The 26,419-nt window shown below is 45.3% G+C and overlaps 1 protein-coding gene across 2 annotated transcripts in view; it reads left to right on the forward strand.

Annotated features, from left to right (window-relative positions):
* The window catches only part of TFDP1 (transcription factor Dp-1), a 160,816-nt gene that overhangs the window by 112,531 nt on the left and 21,866 nt on the right, over positions 1–26,419 (forward strand). For both annotated transcript variants that reach the window (XM_088458704.1, XM_088458713.1), the window contains exons 9-10: positions 6,295–6,446; positions 9,297–9,463. In XM_088458704.1, the coding sequence (XP_088314830.1) occupies positions 6,295–6,446; positions 9,297–9,463 (319 nt within the window). The remainder of the gene's footprint in view (positions 1–6,294; positions 6,447–9,296; positions 9,464–26,419) is intronic.

Here is a 26,419-nt window from a genome sequence, read left to right on the forward strand (position 1 = left end):
CACCTATTAGGTATTCCTTCAAAAAACAGATGTTTGCAGGTAGTATAGTCATTTACCACATTAACAATGTATAGGTGGGTGTTCAATTAGACTGCGAAAAGTCAGAATCTGCGATAAGTTTTCGCCGATTACGTCATTTTCGCCTATTTCAATTATTCCTGGTTTCGATTTTCAAAGTCTTTTCGTAGGTTCGAAAATGTCTTTGAAAAAAACGGGGATAACTTTTCACCATGTTTTACATGGCGAAAAAAAGTGCAGAATTGGGATTTAGGGGTGCAGGCTTAAAAAAAAATAGCCTGCACCTCTGGGAATAGCCCCTAAAAACAAACTGTCAAAAAGTTAAAAAAAAAAAAAAAAACACCCCCAAAAAAATTACATTTTGGTGCCAAAAAATAATTGGGTACAGTGTTTAAAAATAACCCAATAGGTTCAGGGGTATCCTGTAAGTATGCGGCAGATGTTTTCTAGAATAGGCTATTAGCGGCAGGTGCAATATTGCAGATTTTTTTTTTTTTTTTTTTAAATGACTTTAGGGACTTACATATATGCTAGTACCCATTTTCATGTACCCCAAATTTGATGGGACCACTTAAAAAAAACTAAACTTCTGCATCACTTATTATTTTTTAAAATGCAGAACACATTCTGCAGGGCTAAACGGGGGTACCCAGAGTGAACCCCCATGTCTGGACGTCTTTAGGGGGGTCCTAGGAACAAAACCCGAAATTCCCAAATTTTTAGCGATACCTTTCCGCAGGCTCCCGATCTCGCTGCTTCCTAATAGAATAAAGCGGCCGGGCACCCGATACTTTATCCCAGGAAAAGCTCCGATGTATAGCGAAAAGTCCAGCACAGACTTTTCGCTCTCTAATTGAATACGGGCCATAGTTTGTATTTCTGATTAATGTTATCTTCATTGAAAAAAAACAGAAATGTCCTTATTTTTGAAAGAAAAGCACTAAGTGAACCCAAACTTTTGAACGGGTGTGTATATATAGATATATAGAATACCAAATGTGTAAAGATGGTAAAAGCACTACACAAAAGGCCAATGAATGGCGTGCCCATTGAATATTGCCAAATTATAAACTAATCAAAGGTAGTTTTTCTTAGCTGGGCATGTTATGGAAGTGACCAGTCCTTCTTTCCGTGACACTTTTGTGCCAGCTAAACCACTTCATGATAGAGTAGTGGGAGGTGGAATATGGGCAGTCTAAGGTTTCCATTAGAGAGCTGCACTGAACTTTCATTATATCCATGGACAGGGGAGGACAAAGTTACTGAGCAATAGCTGCTATAGCCGATACAAAGATATTGTCATGGTCATATCCTTTGGTGAGAAGAGCTGAAAGCCAAGTGTATCTGTTGAAGTGCCATACCGAGGACCAGAACAAAGGAAAGACTTTCGACCTGAAATTTAAGGGTCGCTGATGAACCTGTTTTAAAGTTGCACAAGACTCATTTGTCACTATACATGAAAAACTTTGAACAAGGTGCCCAGATTGCACCTCACCTAACCCAATAAGTTATTTAAAATAAGTATGGAAAATAAATACTTAGTAAGAGGAACACAGTGGCAGTATTGAAGTACAACAGTTGATGGAATGTTTAGTAAGATTGCTTGCAAGAGTTGAGAGCATTTGACAGAGTAAAAGTACAAAAGTGGATCAAGTGACTTGGTTTTTACTGAAGCACTTAGAGCGATAACATTTGATTGTGGACACTTCATTTTAGAGGTGTCTTCAAGATGCATAAATAATAAAATATGAATAGAAAAGGGACATGTAAAAAAAAAATCTGCTTTATAACATCTAAAGAATAATTTAACCCATGTGGTATATAAGAATTTAAGGTAAAAAAAGAGAACCCAAATTTTTTCATTATTAATTTTAAATTTCTGAGAGCCTCAGTATGTACTTTTGCAGTGGCAGTATATCTGATGGCATGTACATTTAATGTTGATATTTTATGTGCTCCCATGAAGCAGCAATCCCAAGCAGACTTTTGAGTTTTTTGTATATAGAGAAAACTAGTATGGTTGCTGGAATGACTATGGGTAATTCAATTAGCAGCTGTAATTTACTGCTGGTGCTCCGGCTCTACAAAAAATCCTCGTTAACTGCAGCCTGTGGACTCCCTTCAGTTGTAATTGAATAGCCCTGCTGCTTCAATTAGCCCGCTGTAAATTACCAGGGCTAATTTAATTCCCCCCTGCTTCAGTCACGTCTCAGAATGTAATTTGATGTTAAAGGGCATAGAATTGTTGAATATCACTACAAATAGAGCTCCGAGGAGCATTACACAATCTCCCTGTTCGCTACTTGTACCATATGACTGGTTGCAGTGGTGGTTCTCCATGTCATGCTACAGAATTATAAATCCTTCTTAGCAGCCTGAGAAGTAACAGACTAACTAGAATTGTTAGATTCACCTTCTAGCCTACCACACTTTATTTTATATTTTTGCTGTCTTAAAGATTTAATTGTGCTAATTAACAGTGCACATCCACATGTACAATAATGTACATAAACTTTCTAAGAGGTGTGAAATTAAACGTTTAACCATATGTTCAGTTCACTTCCATTACAGTGGGATATGTTTGAATTTTTTGACCCATATCTGCATATTTAGCTTTTGACAAATGGACGATTCATTCTTTTTGAAGAAAAAGCAGCCGGTGTGTCAGGGAGTATAGATAATATATGACAAGGTTCGTGTGTTAAAATAAACAAATTTATTAACAATTAAAATGGTATAATAGATGAATAGACATATAAACCTGGATAATCTGTTTAAAGAAAACTGTGCATAATATCACATTAGTGATCTTGCTGTAGAGATATCCATGTCCAAATTGAATGGCTGCGGGCCCGCTGGCTATGTAGGATGATATCCAACAAAAGTGAGGATACAAATTGATACACTTATCACCACCGTATTGTAAAGTATCCTTTGAGTGGCAGGAGAAATATTCAAGTAGCCCAATATTGCCTGTGAATAGGTGAGCGGTCTGTAATACGGTGTCACGATGGAAAGCTCTCTCCTGTTATCTAGGGAGCTTGGATCTCCGTATGACGGCTCTGTTTGTAGCGGCAGTAACTCCCGTGGTGAAGGGATTCAGTCCCCGCGAACAGCTTGCAGCGTGAAGCGCGGGAGGCACAGCTGGTGTTTGCTGACCTTCCCCTTGTGGTGTTCGGCAGAGGGACCGGGCTGTACAGGCGCTGCGATGACTTGCAGCGGCTAAGCTCAACCCGAGTGCGGGGAACTGGAAAACTTGTGTAGTCTCAGTCAATGAGAGTCTCCGTGCTCTGTGGTAGCCAGGTGGTTCGGGGCATGCATGGAAGAATCTGGCAGCGTCGATGGTGATAGCCAAGCAGGACAGGTATCAAGATGGCACAGTGAGGATCCAGGGGTAGATCAAGTAATAGCACCTACGCGTTTCGACGCTCCTCAGGCGTCTTTGTCAAGACGCCTGAGGAGCGTCGAAACGCGTAGGTGCTATTACTTGATCTACCCCTGGATCCTCACTGTGCCATCTTGATACCTGTCCTGCTTGGCTATCACCATCGACGCTGCCAGATTCTTCCATGCATGCCCCGAACCACCTGGCTACCACAGAGCACGGAGACTCTCATTGACTGAGACTACACAAGTTTTCCAGTTCCCCGCACTCGGGTTGAGCTTAGCCGCTGCAAGTCATCGCAGCGCCTGTACAGCCCGGTCCCTCTGCCGAACACCACAAGGGGAAGGTCAGCAAACACCAGCTGTGCCTCCCGCGCTTCACGCTGCAAGCTGTTCGCGGGGACTGAATCCCTTCACCACGGGAGTTACTGCCGCTACAAACAGAGCCGTCATACGGAGATCCAAGCTCCCTAGATAACAGGAGAGAGCTTTCCATCGTGACACCGTATTACAGACCGCTCACCTATTCACAGGCAATATTGGGCTACTTGAATATTTCTCCTGCCACTCAAAGGATACTTTACAATACGGTGGTGATAAGTGTATCAATTTGCATCCTCACTTTTGTTGGATATCATCCTACATAGCCAGCGGGCCCGCAGCCATTCAATTTGGACATTGATATCTCTACAGCAAGATCACTAATGTGATATTATGCACAGTTTTCTTTAAACAGATTATCCAGGGTTATATGTCTATTCATCTATTATACCATTTTAATTGTTAATAAATTTGTTTATTTTAACACACGAACCTTGTCATATATTATCTATACCCCCTGACACACCGGCTGCTTTTTCTTCATATATTGTATCTTTGTTATTGGGACTGACTATCCCTTTCAGCCGTGTTGTCTCAGGGTGTGTAAATTAACCCTTTTAGTGCCTGGATACCCCTTTTTTTCTTGATTCATTCTTTTTGGACTTAGATTGGACTCCAGGTAGAGGGGCTAGTTTAGACTTAAGATTGGAGGCTTTAGTGTATATACAGTAAATATTGCAATATCAGGTGAATGTTACATATGATTCCATTTTAAGGTTTCACCATTTTCTCCCCTGTTGATTGTGGTGTTTTTTTCTTTTTAATTAAAGCTTTAATTTGCTTTCAAATCCTTATTAAAACCTTTAATAAAACAGAGAACATGTTACAAGTCGAAGTCACGACTTGTCTCCCTCAGGTACTGTGGTTTACCTTCTCATGACGCTGTTCCGGTTCCCTCAGTTGGTAGGCGATCTGCATGCCTCAGGAGGTCACGTGTTATCCACAGCACGGCGTGATTGGTTTTTCCCCATATTTGTTCACGCTTGCCTTTTGCCGACTATAGCGTTCCTGTAGTTTCTCTCGGGTCTGCTGCATGGTCGGCATTCTGTATCACTTCGTGGTAGTGCATTCTGGTACTCCAGTGGAATTACCTTGCTACCGGCTCTCAGCCTCTCCAACGGCTCCCTAGTCGCACCAGCAGCTTCCATGCTGCCACCGGCTCTCAAAGCCGCAGTACACTAATTAGTACACAAACTTGTGTTGTGGCTCTCAAAGCCGCAGTAAACTAATTGGTACACAAACTAGTACACAGACTTTTCTACCGGCTCTCAAAGCCGCAGTATATGAATATTTGTACACAAACTTGTGTACTGGATTTCAAAGCTGCATCATTTGGGTACCAATCTCTGCCACCGGCTCCTGCCGCACCATCGGCACCCAAGCCACACAATCATCTCTAAAAGCCACATCACTGGTTTACCAGTTTCTACCATTGGCTCTAGCCACACCATCTGTACTCCAATTGCTGCTACCAGCTCTTGCTGCACCACCGGCACCTAAGCCGCACTATCTGCTCGCTAGTCATACCATCGACTCCCAAGCTGTAACTCCTAACTATTTCTATTCCTGTTGTCCCACTCCCCACTAGATCCCATTGTACCTTCGTGTGAACCACTACTATCCTGAGTATTAAGACCAGGCGGCCGCCTAAGTACCGGTAAACGTGTCTAGTTCTAAGGGAGCAACGGGCGGTTGTTAGTGGCGGAATACCTCACTAGCCGGGTTCTAGGGGGTTCACACGGAGCAGGCTTTGGCATTCATAACAGAACACTAGTTGGCCCAACAGCTTGTGCTATTGGAAGATTCAATATATTATTTTCAAAGGGGTACTGAAGAGCAAGGCTTTATTAAGGGTGTGATACCTGCTTGGGAAGTTTAGTGTTTGTCTTTTATGCTTTTTTTTATTTGTTAAACTAACCTACTGACCCTAGAGAAAGACTAAGTAAAATATAATTTGTCATTATTTAGTTCTTCTTTGCTTGCTGCTCTGTATCATGAGGCTAGATATACTAACATGCGGTTTTTCAAAGCTGACAATGATCAATGGTTTTGACCAATGGATTTAAAGCTGCAACAGAAATAAATGCTAAACCAGGATAATTCAGCATTTATTTCTGTTGACATTTTAAACCAGGATGGTTTAACATTTATTTCTTTTGCAGCTTAAAATCCATCTGTCAAAGCTGCCGATCATAGACTGCTTTGACACACCGCAGGTTAGTAAATCTAGTCCTTGGTTTCTTATGCAACTTAAACTTCAGAAATTGTAACTGGTGCTTATGACGATAAACCCTAAATGTATCTGTCTTTTTAAAGTACAGTATATAAAATGCATTACTCTGTAATATTTCTTGCTTTTGTCATTTAATCTTCACTGTTTCTTGGTGGAGTTTTAAATACAATATGCACCTTCCACAGATTATAGCAGTAAGTTATGTAGGTTATTTGTATTTTGATTGTTAGTATTGTTTATATGGGCTTATTATGTATGTATTTTGTCATCTTTTTCAGCAAATTGCCTTCAAAAAACTGGTTCAGAGAAATCGTCTAGCAGAGCAGCAAGCAAACAAATCTCCTCCATCCAATTCAGTAATACATTTACCATTCATCATTGTGAACACCAGCAAGAAGACTGTGATTGATTGTAGCATTTCTAATGACAAGTAAGTGAACGTAAATTAGTTTTTAAGGAAGGTTTTCCGTTTGTTTTCCAGCTTACATAGAAAGATTCCTTCATGCAGCCAAGTAGAAAAAACACACCTCTGCTGAATTTCTATGGCCATTTGATCTTGCTTTTGATCAGGTCACATGCAAGAAACTACATAATGGAAGGTGTCCTTATGTCTACTAGAGACCAGAACCACCACACATTATGCACGGCTTTTTATCCTGTTGTGATGAGGACGAGCTCACGGTGAAGGTGCTATTGTATTCTGCTTAGCGATATAATGGTGCTTATCCACTACGCCAGTGGTTCCCGAACTTTGAGTCATGGCACCCTAGAATATCAGGATTGTTTTCACAACACCCCTAAGTTTTTAAAAGTTTGACAAATTCAGAAACAGATGTAGTGAAGTAGTAGAATGAAGTAAATTGTGCTTACCTGTCATCCTTAGGTTCAGTTATGTGGTAGTGGACAGGTTTGCGCTTCTGTTTGCCCACATATTTACATTACATTGGCCATAAATAATTTGATTTGGTGCTGGACCACCATCCAGAGCAGAGGTTTTCAAAAGTTGTGCCGCTGGCGGTTGTGAAGTGTGCCGCAGAGCCGCTGGTCACATTAAAGAAGTGCGGACCGGACAGCTTTGCTGCTGAGCTCCTCTAGGAGGCTCGGGCGCGCCCGGACTGTGACCTGCCTAAATGCGGCGGCGTGACATCACAGGTCACGTACGCCGTGTTGTCTGGCCTGCCCGCCCGCCCACCCCAACAGAGACTCAACCAGCCCTTGCCTCCTGCCCGCGGCCCGCCAGTCACCCAGCCAGCCCTTCTCTCCCACCAGCCGGCGGCCAGCCAGTGCTTCCCTCCCGCTGGCAGCCAGTCACCAAGCCACCCCTTCCCACCCGCCCGCGGCCAGCCACCCCTTCCCACCCACCCGCGGCCAGCCACTCCTTCTCTCCCGTTTGTGGCCAGTCGCCAAGCCAGACCATGGCCAGTAGCCACTGCGAACTGCTCTGTACTGTTTCTTTTCAATGTTGTTTTTTTTCTGTGGGGGCCAATATATGTGTTTTCATAGGTCGCACACGCTGCATCGCCGGATAGTGTGCCTTGGCAATTTTAAAATTTTTACGTAGTGTGCCTCAAGTTTAAAAAGTTGAAAATCACTGATACAGAGGCACCCCTGCAAGTGTCCCAAGGAACCCCAGGGTGCCATGGCACAGTTTATGAACCACTGCACTACTTGATTAAACAGGCTGATTGAACGATAACGACATTATCATTCAATCGCTTGTTAATCGTCCGCAAATCTGGTAGTTTAAAGCAGAGAACGACCAGCGATGCGCGTGACCGCTGGTCGTTTTTGACATCTATCAATGCCCGAGCATGCTGGTCAACCCGACGAGAACGTCAGGTTGAGCATGTATGGGGATGATTGATGTGCCTACATTGAAGGACTGAACGTTCAGTGTAGGCACATCGCAGACTGAAACGAGTGCATGATTACAATGTCGTAATCGTGCTCTCGTTTCAGTGTCGGCAAATGGATGTTTGGGATAAGATACAATTTTTCTACATGTCAGTTTTTTATCTACAGATGTTTGCCTGTTTTATTTTGAAACTAACTGTAAAATACTCACTCTACCTTACTGCACAAGGTCTTGTTTTGCAGCATCTATTTTAAATATGCAGTGGTTTCTCAACCCTGTATTTTGAATGGGTAAAGTTGGTGATTTAATGAAGTCACTGTAAACGCCTTCCTGTGCTAAGCACTATTTTTGCAGAGATCCGGCATCAGTTAGTGATAGTACAAACAACATGACCAAGAGCCAGCGATTTTGGATCACAATGCAAAATAAGCACTACGCAGCAATAGATCTGGAAATACACGTGCCAGCTTGCTGAAATTTGCTTCCATTTCATTACACAATGCTGCCTAGTTTTCATTGTCGATAATGGACCAACTTAGAACAAGAACTGTTTTTTAGTTTTGTATGCGGAGCTTGTTACAAATAGACACACTGCTTTCATAAATCAATTTAAACATTTTTCAATTATGTAAGAGCCAAATTGTGTTAATAATACCCACGCACATTCTCAATTAAGGCACCAACTAACACAATTGATAGTTGTGTGTATATTTTTACCTATTAAAAAAAATCTCAATCTGTCCAATGCAAACTTTGCTTTTGGCTCACCTATTCCCAAAAAACCCACCTTTCTCAAAAAGTGCAGCGAGGAGAATGTGAGAGATCCCAGCTGTATGTATAGAGCAATGTCTCCAGCACATCTACAGTTTTCATGTAAATGTGTTGGTCTCATCGGTCCAGGGTACTAGATATAGGTAAGATACATTGTATCTTTTTCTCACCTACTGTATGTGAGCACAACATTTTGAACAAGTGTGTGTGCAGATCTAGGAAAGTATAGTGCCTTTTTTAAAGACTAGGGGGCAGGTTCACCGACAACTTGCTTTTGGCCATTTTCCCGAGTACAGTATTACGGTGGGCCTGTTCATAGCTCCAAATGGTGCAAGCCGAATCTGCCTTCAGAAGTTAATGCAAGAAAGGTGATAGGACCCGTTCCGGCGACTTGCACGGGTAATTGAGTAGTTCTGAAGAGTGTATATTTTCTGATCATCACTTACACTTCTCATAAATTATTACATTTTATTGTATTCTAATCATAGGTAAAAAAAAACCCCTGTGTATTATCAGTAAGGGATAACTTCGCTGCTACAATTCTGTGGTTTGCATTTGTCTGAATACTTATTAACGATTTACACAACTTTCACCCCCATGTAAGTGCCGCCTTGTATACCTGTTTTTGAAACCCACAATGTTTTCTGATTTCAGATTTGAATATCTGTTTAATTTTGACAACACATTTGAAATACATGATGATATAGAGGTACTGAAACGAATGGGTATGGCTTTTGGGTTGGAAACTGGTAGCTGTTCAGCAGAAGACTTAAAAATTGCAAGGAGCTTGGTACCAAAAGCGCTGGAACCATATGTAACAGGTAGGTAACTTGCATTGCTTTTAGCAAAACCCAAATAGTATATATTCTTCAAAGGCAAAACTAAATACCACCAATGTGGTAGGAATCTGCAAAAATGGGTTGGCATAAAACGTCTTAGAACATCTCTAAAATATATAGATTTTTTTTTTTAACAAATTTGTTTAACAATTGAAGAACATGTATTACAATCGTAAATTCCACTATAAAACATTTGTCTGCTGTTAATAACCGCACATGTATTCACAGTATTTATAGGAAGGCTGATCATGAGCTTTTCATTTTTTTATTTTTTTTTATTCAATACTACATGGCATCCCTTTTTTATATAGGTATGGGATAGCTCCATTTAAATGCCACTTGGTTGGTATATGCATCCTTGGATGGTATGTAATGAGTCCCTACTTTTCCCCCACTGTGTCTTCATCTAGGTAGGCAGACAGGTGGAATCTTTTTTTTTTTTTCCACCGTTTCTGCTCAGATGCAGGCTCTCATCTCTTCCTTCTGTCCAGGAGATGCACCATTCTTACACTGCAAGACCGGTTAAGGACTGGCTACCCTATGGAGCCACCAGACATACTAGAAGTATACCCCCACTTAATAAGTACTTCCCATCATCCTGCAATTCATCAACTTAATAGTTGGGTAGTAATAGATTTTTTTGTTCTCAGTTCAGTTGTAGATCCTGAGGTAAATAAGACACATTTTCCCCTATCAGCAGATTTTAGAACTAATTATTTTACCCTGAACACTCCTCCCCGTGCCTTGAATAGTTTACTTACTCAATTTCAGGGCATTCGGCCTATTGTAGGCAACAGACTGCTCCGAATAAGGAAACTCTATGGCCTGATTGTATAACTGGCAGAATTTTCCTTCTACCTCTAGACATCCTTTATCAATAACAAAAATAAAAGGTGGGATCTCTGAACTCCAAAATAACATCTCCACAATAATTCCCTCTAACATCAGGAGGGTTCAAAATTTTGCGATATGGACATATTGCATAAAAAAAGTTGATTCTAGAGATAGATGATATTTGCAGGATTTAATTTCACCATTGTTTGGTGCGCAGGATCAGTGCACCTTCTTAGACAGGGGACTGCACAGGCAGTCCCAAGCTTTGTTTTTTTTTTTCTTCACTAAGTAAGCAGCGCTAGGCATCCTAATGGATGCCCGTGCTGCTGCTCCATCTACCCCCATCGGTGCCGCAACATCGGTGAGGGAACTGGTGATTTCGGCGGGCTCCAGCAGAGATTGAATAGCGATGACGCTGGGCCCAGGACTGCAACTGGAAGACACGGGGAACCACGTGGCAGTACGTGCCTCCAGCAGTGGAGTCCTGATGGAGTTTGCTGTATAGTGAGCAACCGGGGACGACTGCTTCTCCCACTAGACCACCGGGGCATATAAATCTGGCGCCATGGACAGTGGCTGCGGCCATTTAAAAGGCCAGTGCGCCTGGTGGATTGATACAGCCTAGGGGAGGTAGGGTCTCCCTGGCAGCCCCTCCCCCAGCCCAGACGCTGATCAGAGGCGAGGTTTTTGTGTGTCTGGGTTGCTCCTCCCTGCCTCCCTTGTATATGAGATGCCCAGAGACCACTTTCAAGTGCTCTACTGTAGCTGCAAAACTCAGGAGGTTTGGTCATTCTCCCTGTATACCTCTCCTTTGGTGGGCAGGTTATACAGAGCTCAATATCCTAAGTTTTGTGCTTTTTGTAGTCGACTAAGAGCCTATTGCAAATATATTGCTTAAATGCATTGTATTTATTTATGATAGTTCTGCCATGGTTTATACTGCCTTTTGTTTTCTGAAAAGGTCTGTTATAGCTGTCACTGCTATTTCTCCTCATCCCTCTGTCAGGGTATGGGGTTTTTTCTGTGTACTTCACATGTACTAGATATTTGTGAAGGTGGTCACATTGCATTGTTACCATTATACTTAATATGCTAAGCGTAAAGGGAAACAGGAATTCATGCAGGTTTTATTTATGACTGTTATAACTATCACTGCTGTTGCTCAATTTAACCCTCAACTGTCAGGTGTGTAGGGGTTAAATTGTACTTCACATTTTCTTGTGAAAATCGAGCTGCTCATCCCCCTCTCACATAGTTAATTAGAGACGCTCAGCTGCATTTGAGTGTTTGCTGAGGGATTTGGGCTCTCTCTGTGTATACCTTTCTCCTAGGATCAAGGTATATAGCCCTGGAATCCTACCAACTTGTTTGCTTGTATAAATTGATTCAGTGCCGATTTGTAAGTATATTTGTATTCATTGCACTTATTTCCTACCAATGTGTGCGATTTAGTGCCCATTTGCAAATCTATTTAGATGCATGTAGATCCTACCAAACTTATGTGTTTAGGTAGTTGGGTTTAATTCTCTTTTGCAAATATATTATATGCATTTTGTGTGACTTGAGCTGGCCACACATCTAAAGATTATCTGTCCAATCAACCAACTAGTAGATTGGTTGGAATGAAAATCTGGTAAGGAATACAATCAGCAATTTGCTCCCAGACGCTGAAAAATGGACCAAAACTGTTGTATGAACAAATAGTTTAGATCAAACATTTAACAAACTTGTCTGAACGACCATTTTCATCTGTTTTCTGGCATTTAGGAGTAAATTGCTGATGATCATTTACTCCCATTCCTTACCAGATTTTCATTCCAACCAATCAACAAGTTGGCTGGTTGGATGTAACTTGTTCTAGTGTGTGGCCAGCTTTATGCTAAAGTCTACTGTTGAAAGGAAAAAAAAAAAAGTTTTTGTGGTGTTCTAACCCCCAACTGCCTGGTGTATAGGGGTTAGAGAGTTCTTCACATTTATTTTTATCTGTGAAGGGGGTCACATTGAATTGGTAACCCTACACTTGCTGTAGGTTACTTGCAAATATTTTCCATGTCTCAGAACAAAGGTAAAAAGGAGACTTTTGTCCCTGTGCTGGTTTCATGTAAATCCTGTGCAGTAGGCCTTTCAGGATTTCATACAGGATGGACTGTGTATTGATTGTTATACACCACAACAGTCCACTTCGCAAGCACCTGTTCAGGGGTCACCTTGAATGTCCTCCTGGTTTCAGGTTATGGCGAAGTTAGTGGATCGCTTATCAGCCCCCACATTGCCTCCCACTTTTGAATTTCCTACAGTGATTACAGCCTACTATGTTTCTTCTTCCTATACATCCTTCCTGGAAGGAGGGTTATGTCCACTCAGTTCAGAATCTGGCTTTTTAGCATCTACCTATCTGCAGATTTACAGGCGAATAAGGTATCAGCCGTCTAAGCATATAAATGGACCGAACCATCCTCAGTTCACCCTGCTTTCAGATTCTGATATATCATCTGAGGAGGCAGAGGATACACAGGTTTCTCCCTCTGGACCTATCTCGGAGAGGAGGAGCATCATTCACAAGTGGATGTTTCCCGCTCTAGCAGGGGAGGTTAATTCAATCCTCATTAGAGAAGATTAAGTACGGGCTCCTAAAGCCTAATAAACATGGTGTTCAGACACCAAAAGGTGATTTAGGATGGATTCCCTCAATCTGAACAGCTCACTGAGCTTATGGGGGAAGCATGGAACTCTCCAGTTAACTGTTTCAGAATCCAAAAAGACTAGTGTCTCTCTACCCTGTATTAGATGGGAACCCCCCCCCGCCCTCCTGGGGATTCTTACGTGACACCTTCCTAATGGGTTACTCCCCAGAAAGTTGTTTGCAACTCCCCATCAGATTCTATCTAGGCACTTCCCTTTTAGTAGACCATTCATCCCCTGCTAAATTCAGGGGTGATAATCCTGGTTCCTTTAGCTAATAAGGAAGGAGTTATTACTCAAATTTGTTTTTGATTCAGAAGCTAAATGGGTCTCAATGCTCTATTCTGAATCGGAAATCTCTCTACATCCGTATGGAGACCCTACGGTCAATTATGCTGGCATTGGAACCTGGGGATTTCAAGGTTCCCTGGACATATGGGATGCTATATCTGCATGTACCTATTGCACTATTCCACCAAGGGTTTCTGAGTGTTGCTGTTTGTCAGCAACATTACCATTGCCCTTTGGTCTGTCCACAGCCCCTCCGGTGTTTACAAAGATAATGGCAATCATGACTGCTCATCTCAGAAGGAGTCATGATCCTGCCGTACTTGGATGACCTGCTGATATTGGCAGTCTACAAAGGTTTTACATCTTCTCCAGCTGACCACTGCCTGTCTACAGGAGCAGGGCTGGGTAAAAAGTTTTCCCTTTCTCCAATACAGCAGATGGTACATCTGGGGGTGCTACTGGATTCCCTGGCACAAAGGCTCTTTCTGCCAGTGGACAAGATTTCAGCTCTACAATTGTGGCAGCGCAGAAGGCTCCTCAATCAGAAGGTATCCATTCACTCAGCAATGCAGGTCCTGGGGTCCTTGGTATCCACTTTTGACCTGGTGGAATATGCCCAGGTTCATTCCAAGCCTCTGCAATGACAGATTCTCTCCCGGTGGAACGGGCAGTATCATCTGATATGGTCTCAGGCGATTCTCCTCTTTCGGGATGTTAGGTTTTCCCTACCTTGGTGGCTGAAAACGTCTCAGCTGAACAAGGATCACCCCCTTTTTATTTTTTATTCCATGGTGGGTGCTCCTCACCACGCATGCCGGCCTTTGCAGTTGGGGCGCGGTGACATGCCATCATACTTTTCAGGGAAGATGGACTACTCAGGAAAGTAAACTATCTTTAAGCATCCTGGAACTTCTAGCAGTGTACAAAGCACTCATTCAAGCACAGGATATCCTAAAGGGCAGGCCTGTCCAAATCCAATTCCGACAACGCGACCACAGTAGCCTACCTCAATCATCAGGGAGGCATGCAAAGGTGGTCAGATATGAAGGAACTGGTAAACATTCTGGTTTGGGCAGAACGTCATCTTCCAGCAATATTCATCCTCTTGAGTCCTAAACGGGGAAGCAGACTTCCTAAGCTCTCACGACATACATGCCGGAGAATAGGCTCTTCATCCGGATGTCTTTCAGATCCTAGTGAACAAATGGGGATTACCAGAAGTATACCAGATGGTTTCACGTTACAATCACCATGTCCCCAGTATGGATCCAGAACCAGAGACCCCTCAGCCGCCTTTGTGGATTCTCTAGCAGTAAGATGGAACTTCAAACTGGCATACCTATTTACTCCAACCTCCCTCCTCCTAAGGGTTATCAGGAAATTCAAGCAAGAGGGTAGCACAGTAATACTGATAGCTCCTGCTTGACCCAGACGCCTTTGGTTCACCAACCTTCAGAGTCTCTTCATAGACACTCCATGGCCTCTTCCTTTTGGACCTAACCTGTTAGCTCAGGATGCCTGCCTGCATCCAGACCTTCCTTGTCTGTCTTGGACTGTGTGTCTCTTAAGTCTTCCATCTTAAGAGCCAAAGGATTTTAGTAGCTCTGTAATTCAGACGATGCTTAGGGCATGAAATCCTTCCTCTGCCCGCATCTATTAGTTTGTCACTCCTATTTCTCCTTCATCCACTAGGGGACACTGGAGTCTCAGTACAATGGGGTATAGAAGTGGGATAACTGGGAGCTGGCACCTTTAAAAATCTGAATGGTAGCAGAAGGACAGACAGGCAGCTCACTGCCCCTGCCTGTCTGCGCCGTTTGAGCTGCCGGGGGGACCTCACCACAGCTGCCTGCGGTGTGCGCTGAGGTCTCCTGAACTTTCTTAAGTTCTATGCATTTGATAACTTTGCCTCTCAGGATGCTTTCTTTTGGGTGTCGGATTCTCCTCTCTGTTCAGGAACTACTACTTTGGGACAACCACCATTGTCTCCCCTGTGGAGCCCTATGGGCGCTGAAGAAGAAAAGGAGAGTTATGGTACTTGCCTTTTGTTAACTCTTTCTTCGAAGTCTACCACCTGTTCCCCATTGTCTCCCCTGTGGACCCTATGAACTTAAAGGAAAGCGTTAACAAAGGTAATATATAGATAGATATATACAAAAAAAATTATATATATATATATATGTATTTGCCGGCCTCCAACAATGGCTATACTGTCCTCTGGTGCCCAGTACACAAATGAACAGCGTATTCAAAGAAAAACTGGCACTCAGAGGTTTTTAAAGAATTATGTTGCAGGTTGAAGTTTCAAGGCCGCAGCCCCGTCATCAGGTCATAAACAGACATACAAACAAACCTAACACTTACCACCAATTATATACCCCATGTATGATGCTGCACCTGTCCTCACCTCCGTCAAGGCGCTCACTGCCTGTTGCGCATGTCCATGTCACTTCCCAGCACCGCAGGACTAGTTTCCATGGCACCCAAATCGCATGCGTCCCATGTCTACTGTTTCCTGCATTCCACGGAAGCTATCTAGGTTGTGTCCCGACAGCAGGAGAGTCAATACGGGGGGGAAATGCACCAACAAAAAACCTATAAAATCTTACATATATTACTAACACCATACTACACAGAATACAGTATATCAAAATGTTAAACAGTAAATAACTATAGAAAATGGAAATATAGCAATCCTATCTCCAACAATGTCATAAAAAGACTACAACCAACAGATATTACATACTTATTAGATTAAACTGTTCCAATTACATTTTTCGTTAAGACCCATTGGAGCAATGGTCCTTAGTCTCACAATCCATCTGGATTCCTTAATAAACAGCAATTTTGCCCGATCACCACATTTCAAAGAGGCTGGCACATGGTCAATGATAAAATAGCGCAAAGATGCCAGACTGTGTCCAGCCTCCTTGAAGTGTTTGGCCACTGGTTGATCTATTTGTCTCCCACTCAGTGCTAGCTTTATGGCAGATCTGTGGGCCACCATTCTTTCGGAAAATTTCCGAATGGTCTGGCTCGCATAATGTAACCCACGGGGACATACAATCACGTATACTACATGATCAGTAGAACAGGTTAGGACACATCTGATGTCATAAGTCCTATTTTCATGTGGATATTTGAAGTTTTGCACATTTTAAAGAAGGTGCAAGTTGTGCAACTACTGCACTTATAACAACCTGGGGCTTTAACATAGACATTGGAAATAGGTTTAATATCCCTACCAGTAATGTCAGCCTTGACTAACCTGCCCCTGAGGTCTCTGCCACGTTTAAATGCTGCTATAGGTATGCTTCTAGAAAAGGGGAGATCCTTATCTGAGGACACAATGGGCCACAACGCTTGAGTAGCTCGTCTAATAATGGGACTGGATGTGGTGAAATCATTTAGTCCAGGGGATCATGTTTTTAGAATCTCTCACAGATGGAGTTAACTACTGAGATCTAGGTATCTTTAAGATTTCTGTTCTTTCAAATAATGGGGATCATACCCTCTAGCAATAAATTTATCTATCAAAAGATCTAATTCTGCTAGCACTTTACCGGGATCACTAGTGATATGTGAAACTTGCATCATTTGCGAAAGGGTAAGTTCCCTTTTAAGGACTCTGGGTGATGGCTAGATGCTGACAAACTTATTTCTATCTGTGGTCTTTCTGAAAACCTCTGTTTTAAAAACTTGATTTACCAATTTGACCTTCACTTCCAAAAAATGCACCTCAGAGGAACTGTACATACAAGTAAATTTGAGTGAAGCTGAGCTATTGATATTATTGACCGCTTCTTGCAAGCCACTGGCACCCCACAGTCCATAGAAGAAAAATATCTATGTACCGGGAGTAACAGGATATGCTTGCTGATCTCAGTCTTACTAAAGAATAGTTCAAACTCTCGTTCAAACAAAAATCATAATCATACGAGGGGGCTACGGGCGAACCCACAGCACACCCCTGCAGCTGCAAAAAAAATTCTCCACTAAAAAGAAAGTAGTTCCTACACAAGGTCAACTCCAAGAGTTGAAGAAACAAATTATGGTCAAACACAGAACTAGACAGATTTGTTTGCAAGAAGGTGGTAGTGTCCTTAAGGAAAATCCGCTGTTCACATATCAAAGGTTGTAAAATACAATCCAGCAGTTGAGACACAGATTGCAAAAAAAGTCTCTCGCCGACAATAGGACATCCAGGAGGCTTACTAGGATTTTTACGGAGCTTAGGCAGCGTATACAACACAGGGACCCTGGGAAGTTTTATATATGTAGCATTAAACAGCTTTTGATGAATTAGCTGCGAGTTCTTGGCCTTGATCAGAATAACTTCCAATTTGTGCTGGTAGTCCAAAGTTGGATCTCTTCTCAGTTTCTACTTCAGGGTCCATAGGGGGTCCACAGGGTTGACCTTGGGGTATAGCTGGATCTGGATCCACGGGCACCACGCAGTTAAAGCTTTGCTGCTCCCAGGATGCACTTGGGTCCGTCCTCCTCTATACCCCGCCCCCGGCCACAGGCACCTCAGTTTTAGTTGGTGCCCGGCCGGAGTCGGGTCACCCTGCGCAGTGGGGCTGCATAAGCAGCCCCTAAGCTTTATTTTTTTATTTTTAAAACGAAGATTTTATTTTATTTTTACTGTCTTCAGAGCGGCAGCATCAGACTGTCCATCTGGACGTCTACGCTGCCGCTCCAACAGCCCCGCTGGCTCTGCGACGCCAGTACTGATCCGGGGATCGCAGCGGGACCCCGGAGTCAGTACTAGCGTGGCTCCGGGACCTCCCAAGGACTGCTGCCGGACTGAAGGGGCCAGGTAAGCCGCGTGCAGCGCTGCACGCGGGGATAATGCAGTCTTCATGCCGCCGGTCTCTGGGGACAGACCGGCGGCGCTAGTAACGGCGGCGGGCTCCCCCTCTTCAGGAATACCCCGCGTGACCGCTGGCCCCCCGGGGTGTAAGTACCGGCGGGGAACCGGCTTCCCCGGGGGTTTAGTACTAGCAGGGGAGGCAGCCTTCCCTGCTTCAGCGCTCCTCCCCTCAGCCCAGCGCTCCTTCTCTCATGTGTGCTGGCGTCGCTGGGCTGTTATCTTCTGGCCACTCCTCAGAGCTCTCCGGCGGCCATCTTCTTCAGGCAGCATCGCAGAGCTCCCAGGCAGGCTTACAGTGGACCAGTCCCCCTGCGTACCTCTCCCCTGATCAGGACGGTGTTCGCAGCGCTATAGCCCTCCCAGACACTGAATCTGGGAGGTTGATTGTAGCGGAAGGTGCAGTGAGTAATACTTCTGTGCATGGTATGTGACTTTTGCTAGTGCTGCTGTCTGTGCTTATTTTCTACTTACTGTCAGCTTTTTACCTATCCCTTTCCTTCTCCTACGGCCCGCAGGTGCGTGGGGGAGGGGTGTTCTTTCTGTGTACCTCACTTATATAAATCTACGTATTTGTGAGGTCCGTCACATACTGCGGTGTGCTCCTCAGTACCATATTGTGGGCTGTTTGGGTTGCATACTTGGGAGTGCGTGGGTGTTATACGCCTTACCTCGTTTCGGTGAGACACTTTTATTGCAAAAAAGTTTGTGTCATGTCTGATGAGGGGAATGAGCGCTCCGAGGCTCCTGTGTTGTTTTCCTGCCGACGCTGTTCGGCAGGGGTTGACGGTGCAGATTTGTCTCAGGACGGTCTGTGCGGGCGGTGCCAGTTGGTACCTGGACCCTCTAAACCCCCGGTGGCGCAGGATCCTCCGTGGGCGATGTTTACGCAAGTGCTGGCGTTGCCCCAGCCTACCATCCCCCGTTCCCCTGGTGTGACTCGTCTGGTGCAGTCTCCTCCCGGGTCTCAGACTGTGGGTCCTTATGCGGGTTTGCCGGTATACGTGCAATCCCCCACGGTGCCGCAGCAGTCGATGGTACCTTTTCAGGGGTATCCTCAGGCAGTACCCCCGCCTTGGGTGGACGTCCTCTCCAGCTCTGTTCAGAGTCTGGCGGCTTCGTCATCGGCTTTTCAAAATATGTTGCACAGTGATTTGCCCCCACGGGCGTCCAAGGGTTCCGTTCCGGCTTCACTGGCGGCTCAGTTCACGGACACGGACTTGTCTTCGGATGACGGGGAGATCCATGAAGACTCTGACTCGGATGCCGGGGCCCAGGAGATGGAGGCTAAGTCTTCCATTAATGTGCCGGCATTGGTTAGGGCGGTGCGGGCCATCCTTCACATTGAGGAGGATGTGCCCGCCCCCAGGTCAAAATACCCAAATTTTAAAAAGGCCAAGGTGGCTTCGACGGTTTTTCCCCTGTCCGATCAATTGACGGATCATATGGCAGGGGCCTGGCAGTTGCCCAGCAAGAGGTTCCAACTGCAGAAGCGGTTGGCTTCGAACTATCCGTTTCCGGAGGCTCATTGCAGGAAGTGGGAAACTCCTCCAGCGGTGGATTCCCACGTTACCCGCTTAATTAAAAGCGCTACGCTGCCTTTGCCGTCGATCTCCTCCCTGAAAGATCCCACGGACAGGAAGGTGGAGTTGTTTGAAGTCTATCTACTCTCTCTCGGGGGCGGTGGCCCGTCCGTCCATGGCCATCTCTTGGGTGGCTAAGGTCATCGAGAGCTGGGCCAATGCTTTGGAGGATACCTTTCCGGAAGATGCTCCGGAGATCGTTGATAGGTCAAATGAGGGATGCGGCTTCCTACATTGGGGAAGCATCGTTAGACGCAAGTCTGCTAACCTCTCGGGTGTCGACTGCAGCTGTGTCGGCGCGTCGGTCCTTGTGGCTGAGGTCTTGGAGAGCTGACGCTGACTCCAAAAAGGGACTGGAGGCCTTACCTTTTAATGGGGAGTTGCTTTTTGGTCCAGACTTGGACAAAATTGTGGACACTCTGGCTAAGTCTAAATCAGCCTTCCTCCCTTCGGCTTCTGCTCCTACCAAGGTACGGAGCTCTGCTTTTCGGTCCTTTCGGGTTCAGGGCAAGGCCAAAGGTCAGTCCTTCCCGAGGCAGTCGACGACCAAGGCCGCTTCTAAGCCCAAGAAGCAGCCCTGGAGTGCCAGGCGCCCTTCTTCCAAGCAGGAAGATAAACCTTCTGCCTGATGGGACGGGCCTCCCTCTGGGGGACCCCAGAGTGGGAGGCCGACTTCTTCTATTTGCCCAGTGCTGGCACAATACCACCACGGATGCCTGGGTTCGAGAAGTGGTCTCCCAGGGGTACGCCCTGTCTTTTCGGCACAGACCGCCCCACCAGTTTTTCTGCACGAGCCCTTCTCAGGATACGACCAAGTCTTTACAGATTCAGGAAGCTATAGAGTCCTTGCTGACAGCAGGGGTCATTGTTCCCGTTCCTCAACGAGGGACGGGGTACTGTTCTTCTCTGTTTCTGGTGCCGAAACCCAATGGTTCTCATCGCCCTATCCTCAACTTGAAGTCTCTGAACAAATTCCTCAGAATTCCCAAGTCAGGATGGAAACGTTACGTTCCATCATTCTGGCGATGGAACCGGGGGATTACATGGTGTCCCTGGATATCCAGGATGCCTACCTCCATGTTCCGATAGCACCTTCGCACCAGCGGTATCTGAGGTTCGCTATCCTTCAACACCATTACCAGTTCCGGGCGCTACCCTTTGGTCTCTCCACGGCACCGAGGGTGTTCACGAAGATTATGGCGGTCATGGCCGCACATCTTCGGAACCAGAATGTACGGCTACTACCGTATCTGGACGAACTCCTGTTGCTGGCGAGTTCCCCGGAGGTACTGCTTCATCATCTCCACTTGACGGTCGCTTGCCTGCAAGCGCACGGGTGGCTGATAAATTGGAAAAAGTCCTCCCTGATTCCATCTCAGCGGATGGTTCATTTGGGAGCCCTGCTGGATTCTCATCAGCAAAGGATCTTCCTGACCCCGGCGAAGGTCTCCTCCCTGCAGCTGAGGATACACAGTTGCCTGAGCAGTTGCCGCCTGTCGGTCCATTCGGCTATGAGGGTTTTGGGCTCCATGGTGTCAACATTCTACATGGTGGAATTTGCCCAGTTCCATTCCCGGCCCCTGCATGGGCTGATTCTATCGGAATGGAGCGGGTTACCTCACCGGATCCGCTCTCAGTTGCTGGTGTTGTCCCCGGAGGTTCGGCAGTCTTTGGCTTGGTGGCTTCAGACAGCTCATCTGGTCGAGGGGCGCCCCTTTTGGATCCCGGACTGGGTCCTGCTCACGACGGATGCCAGTCTTCGGGGTTGGGGGGCAGTGACCGGCTCGTTGTCACTTCAGGGTCGTTGGTCTGCGGAAGAAGCTCTTCTTCCCATCAACATTCTGGAACTGCGGGCGGTTTATCGGGCCCTGCAGTCGTCCGGTCCCGCTCTTCACGGAAGGGCAGTTCAGGCGCAGTCCGACAACGCCACCACGGTGGCGTATATCAACCACCAAGGAGGAACTCGAAGTCTGGCAGCGATGTCGGAGGTGTCTCGCATCCTTGCTTGGGCGGAGTGTCACATTCCAGCGATCTCGGCAGTCTTCATTCCCGGAGTCCTCAATTGGGAGGCGGACTTCCTCAGCCGTCACGACGTGCATCCCGGGGAAAGGTCGCTTCACCCAGAGGTGTTTCAGCTACTCGTGGACAGGTGGGGGCTGCCGGATCTGGACTTGATGGCCTCCCGTCACAATCACAAGTTGCCCGTTTACGGGTCAAGGACAAGAGACGCAGGCGTCAGTCTGGTAGACGCGCTGTCGGTGAAATGGACGTTTCACCTGGCGTATCTGTTTCCTCCGATATCCTTACTTCCTCGGGTTCTGCGGAAATTCAAGCAGGACGGCGGCACGCTCGTGCTGGTTGCTCCGGCGTGGCCCAGACGTCCTTGGTACTCCGATCTGAGGTGTCTCTCCATCGACGCTCCGTACCTTCTTCCTCAGCGTTGGGACCTGTTGTCTCAAGGGCCCTGGCTTTACCCGGATCTGGGTCGGCTGTCTTTGGCGGCATGGCTCTTGAGACAGCCGTCTTGAGGTCTAGGGGTTTCTCCAGTTCGGTCATTGGTACCATGCTTAGGGCACGCAAGCCTGCCTCCGCACGGATTTACCACAGGGTGTGGCGCACTTACTTTCAGTGGTGTGAATCCAGAAACTATGATCCTCAGGTGTTCCGGGTTTCCAGAATCTTGGAGTTCCTTCAATCAGGTTTGGTCCTCGGCTTACGCCTGGCCTCTCTGAAGGTTCATGTGTCTGCTTTGTCCGTGTGGTTTCAGCGACGGATTGCTACACTACCGGATGTTCACACCTTTTTCCAGGGTGTTCTCAGGATACAGCCTCCCTTCGTGCCTCCTGTGGCTCCTTGGGACTTGGCGGTGGTGCTACGGGTCTTGCAGTGTCCTCCTTTTGAGCCTCTTGAGGTGGTGGACCTCAAGTGGCTGACGTTCAAGACCGTTTTTCTCCTCGCAATTGCTTCTGCCAGGAGGGTGTCTGAGTTGGGGGCGCTTTCCTGTCGCCCCCCTTTTCTGATTTTTCATCAGGACAGAGCGGTGCTCCGCACTCGTCCTGAGTTTTTGCCCAAAGTGGTCTCAAAGTTCCACATTAATCAGGAACTTGTTGTGCCAGCTTTTCAGTCACCTGATCTTTCAGCTGGTGAGGCTTCCTTAGATGTAGTCCGGGCACTTAGAATCTATGTGGACCGGACTGCTTCGGTTAGGAAGTCGGATTCATTGTTTGTCCTCTTCGGTTTTCACAAGAGGGGTTGGCCTGCCAACAAGCAAACGTTAGCCCGTTGGCTTCGTTCTGTTATTTGTGAGGCTTATGCACAGGAGGGTTTACCTGTGCCAGCCTCTGTTAAGGCTCATTCCACTCGTTCTGTGGGTCCCTCTTGGGCTGCTAGACGTGGCGCCTCCGCTGTTCAGCTGTGTAAGGCGGCCACTTGGTCTTCAATTCAAACGTTTTTGAGGGTCTATGCGTTTGACACCTTCGCCTCTCAGGATGCATCCTTTGGGCGCCGGGTACTCCTTTCAGCACAAGAGCGTCCACGCCCTTAGTTGAACTGCTTTGGGACATCCCCAAGGTCAACCCTGTGGACCCCCTATGGACCCTGAAGTAGAAAACAAGAGATATGGTAAGAACTTACCTTTGTTATCTCTGTTTCTACGAAGTCCATAGGGTCCACAGGGCGCCCACCCTGACGCACCTGGCTTCAAATGGGCTGTGTGGCTGGTCACCGGTTTTCCGTCTCCCATTTCTGTGAGTATGGTTTCTTGTGTGTTCCAGTCTTCCTTCTCTCTGTTTAGTCTCTTCCTCCGGCCTTAGCTGCTTACCAACTGAGGTGCCTGTGGCCGGGGGCGGGGTATAGAGGAGGACGGACCAAGTGCATCCTGGGAGCAGCAAAGCTTTAACTGCGTGGTGCCCGTGGATCCAGATCCAGCTATACCACCAAGGTCAACCCTGTGGACCCTATGGACTTCGTAGAAACAGAGGTAACAAAGGTAAGTTCTTACCATATCTCTTGTTTTTTTTTGTATATTGCCTTGTCAGATAGCTGAGATTGAATTTCTGCTCTATACTCAGTAATATCCTGAATAACAATGGCACTGCCTTTATCGGCGGGCCTGATTACAATATCAACATATGACGCAAGGTCCCGAAGTGCGTCAGACTCCACTTTTGATAAATTCAAATGTACCTTCCCAGGGCAGACACAAATTTAGTCACTGATTCATCCAAAAGTCTATTGAGTCTTCAATGATGCATTAATGGATATCGGGTCGAAAAACATCTATGGCAGAGGATTCTGTAGCAGAAGCAGCCTTGTGTTGAAAATGTTCTTTCAGCCTTAGTTTAAAAACCTCTGAGTGCCAGTTTATCTTTGGTATGTGTGTGTGTGTGTGTGTGTGTGTATGTGTGTGTATATATATATATATATATATATATATATATATATATAATCAATAAAGAGGTTCCGAAACGTCGGTGGTTTTCACTACTTACCTGTGCTGCTTGTATTCATTCAGAGTGCCGCCTGCTGGGACGGTTTGTATGAGGCCTACATTTGGCTTTTTTGGAGGGCACCTGCACCATTGTTTACATTATTGGAGTGCCACCCTAAGGTACTTGATTGATAGATATATATATATATATAATGTGTGTGTGTGTATATATGCACACACATGCATATATACAGTCAGGTGCATAAATATTGGGACATTGACAGAATTTTCATATTTTGGCCTCTATTCACCACCACAATGGCTTTGAAATTAAACAAAAAGATGTGCTTTAACTGCAGACTTTCAGATTTAATTTGAGGGTAATTACATCCAAATCAGGTGAATGGTGTAGGAATTACAACGGTTTCTATATGTGCCTCCCACTTTTTAAGGGGCCAAAAGTAATGGGACAAACTAAACAATCCTAAATCTAACTCACTTTTTAATACTTTGTTGCAAATCCTTTGCAGGCAATTACAGCCTGATTTCTGGAACGCATAGACATCACCAGACGCTTGGTTTCATCCCTAGTGATGCTCTGCCAGGCCTCTACTGCAAATGTCTTCAGTTCCTGCTTGTTCTTGGGGCATTTTCCCTTCAGTTTTGTCTTCATCAAGTGAAATGCATTCTCAATCGGATTCAGGTCAGGGGATTGACTTGGCCATTGCATAACATTCCACTGTTTAGCCTGAAAAAACTCTTTGGTTGCTTTTGCAGTATGCTTCGGGTCATTTTCCATCTGCACTGTGAAACGCCGTCCAATGAGTTCTGAAGCATTTGACTGAATATGAGCATATAATATTGCCTGAAACACTTCAGAATTCATTCTGCTGCTTTTGTCAGCAGTCACATCATCAATAAGTACAAGGGAACCAGTTCCATTGGCAGCCATACATGCCCACGCCATGACACTACCACCACCATGCTTCACTGGTGAGGTGGTATGTTTTGGATCATGAGCAGTTCCTTTCCTTCTCCATACTCTTCTGCAGTTAAAGCACATCTTGTTTGTTTCATTTCAAAGCCGTTGTGGTGGTGAATAGAAGCCAAAATATGAAAATTCTGTCAATGTCCCAATATTTATGCACCTGACTGTGTGTATGTATATGTGTGTATATATATCCAAATTGTCCGCACTCCACATATATAGTTAGTACAATGGGGTGCTCAATTTAAAGACAGTCAATGAATAGAAGACCTGTAATAGAATCAGCACTCACCAGGTTTATGAAAAAAAAAAAATCCAAAATGTAATTACCACTCATAGTGGTAATTAAGTTTTGGATTTGCACTCGCCATTCCCAAGCATGGGAATGGCTTGTGACCACATTGTTTAAATTGTTTATTTGGTTAATTTTTATTTAACCTTTTGTGATCATAGCTTTCTCATGCACCCCTGTGCAAACTCGTTTATAATAACGTGTCCTCTGCCTTTTTGGTAGTATGATAGAAGCTATGTTTGGTGACTGCCTTGCCTATAAAGCTCACCTACCAACTAATGGCTTTTAAACCAGTTAACATTTTTTTTTCAGTTTAAACTCTAATAGCAGCTACCAGGTTTCCATAAGTATGACATAGTGTAGGACCTGCAGAAAAGTGGGGTTCGGTGATGTGGGCTGCAGGCTTAAATGCGTTGGTCAATCCATGAACCAAAACCCCATTATTTATATATTATTGTGAGTGATTTAACAATGGTGATTGAGTTTTCTGTTTTAATTTATTTAAGTAATGTGATCACAAGCTACTTGCACCCCATGCCTGGGAATGGTGAGTGCAGGTCTGCACCCCAAATCAGGGAGTGGCGAGTGCAGTGGATTTCTGACTGTGTATGTGTACACACACACACACACGGGCAAAAAAGTATTTGGACAGCCGATTGTGCAAGTTGCCCATTACAAGATATGAGAGGTCTGTAATTTCCATCATAGGTATACTTTAACTGTGAGACAGAATCTGAACAAAAAATTCCGGGAGCCGCATTGTATGATTTTAAAACCGTTTATTTGTATATTCTTGCGGAAAATAAATATTTGGACACCTACCAACCAGCAAGAATTCTGGCTTTCACAGACCTGTTACTACTTCTTTAGGAAGCTCATCTATCCTCCGCTCGTTACCTGTATTAATGGCACCTGTTTGAACTGGTTAACTGTATAAAAGACACCTGTCCACACCCTCAAACAGTCAGA

Source organism: Taudactylus pleione, unplaced genomic scaffold (assembly GCF_031769625.1).
Source record: "Taudactylus pleione unplaced genomic scaffold, aTauple2 ptg000041l, whole genome shotgun sequence".
Classification (NCBI taxonomy): domain Eukaryota; kingdom Metazoa; phylum Chordata; class Amphibia; order Anura; family Myobatrachidae; genus Taudactylus; species Taudactylus pleione.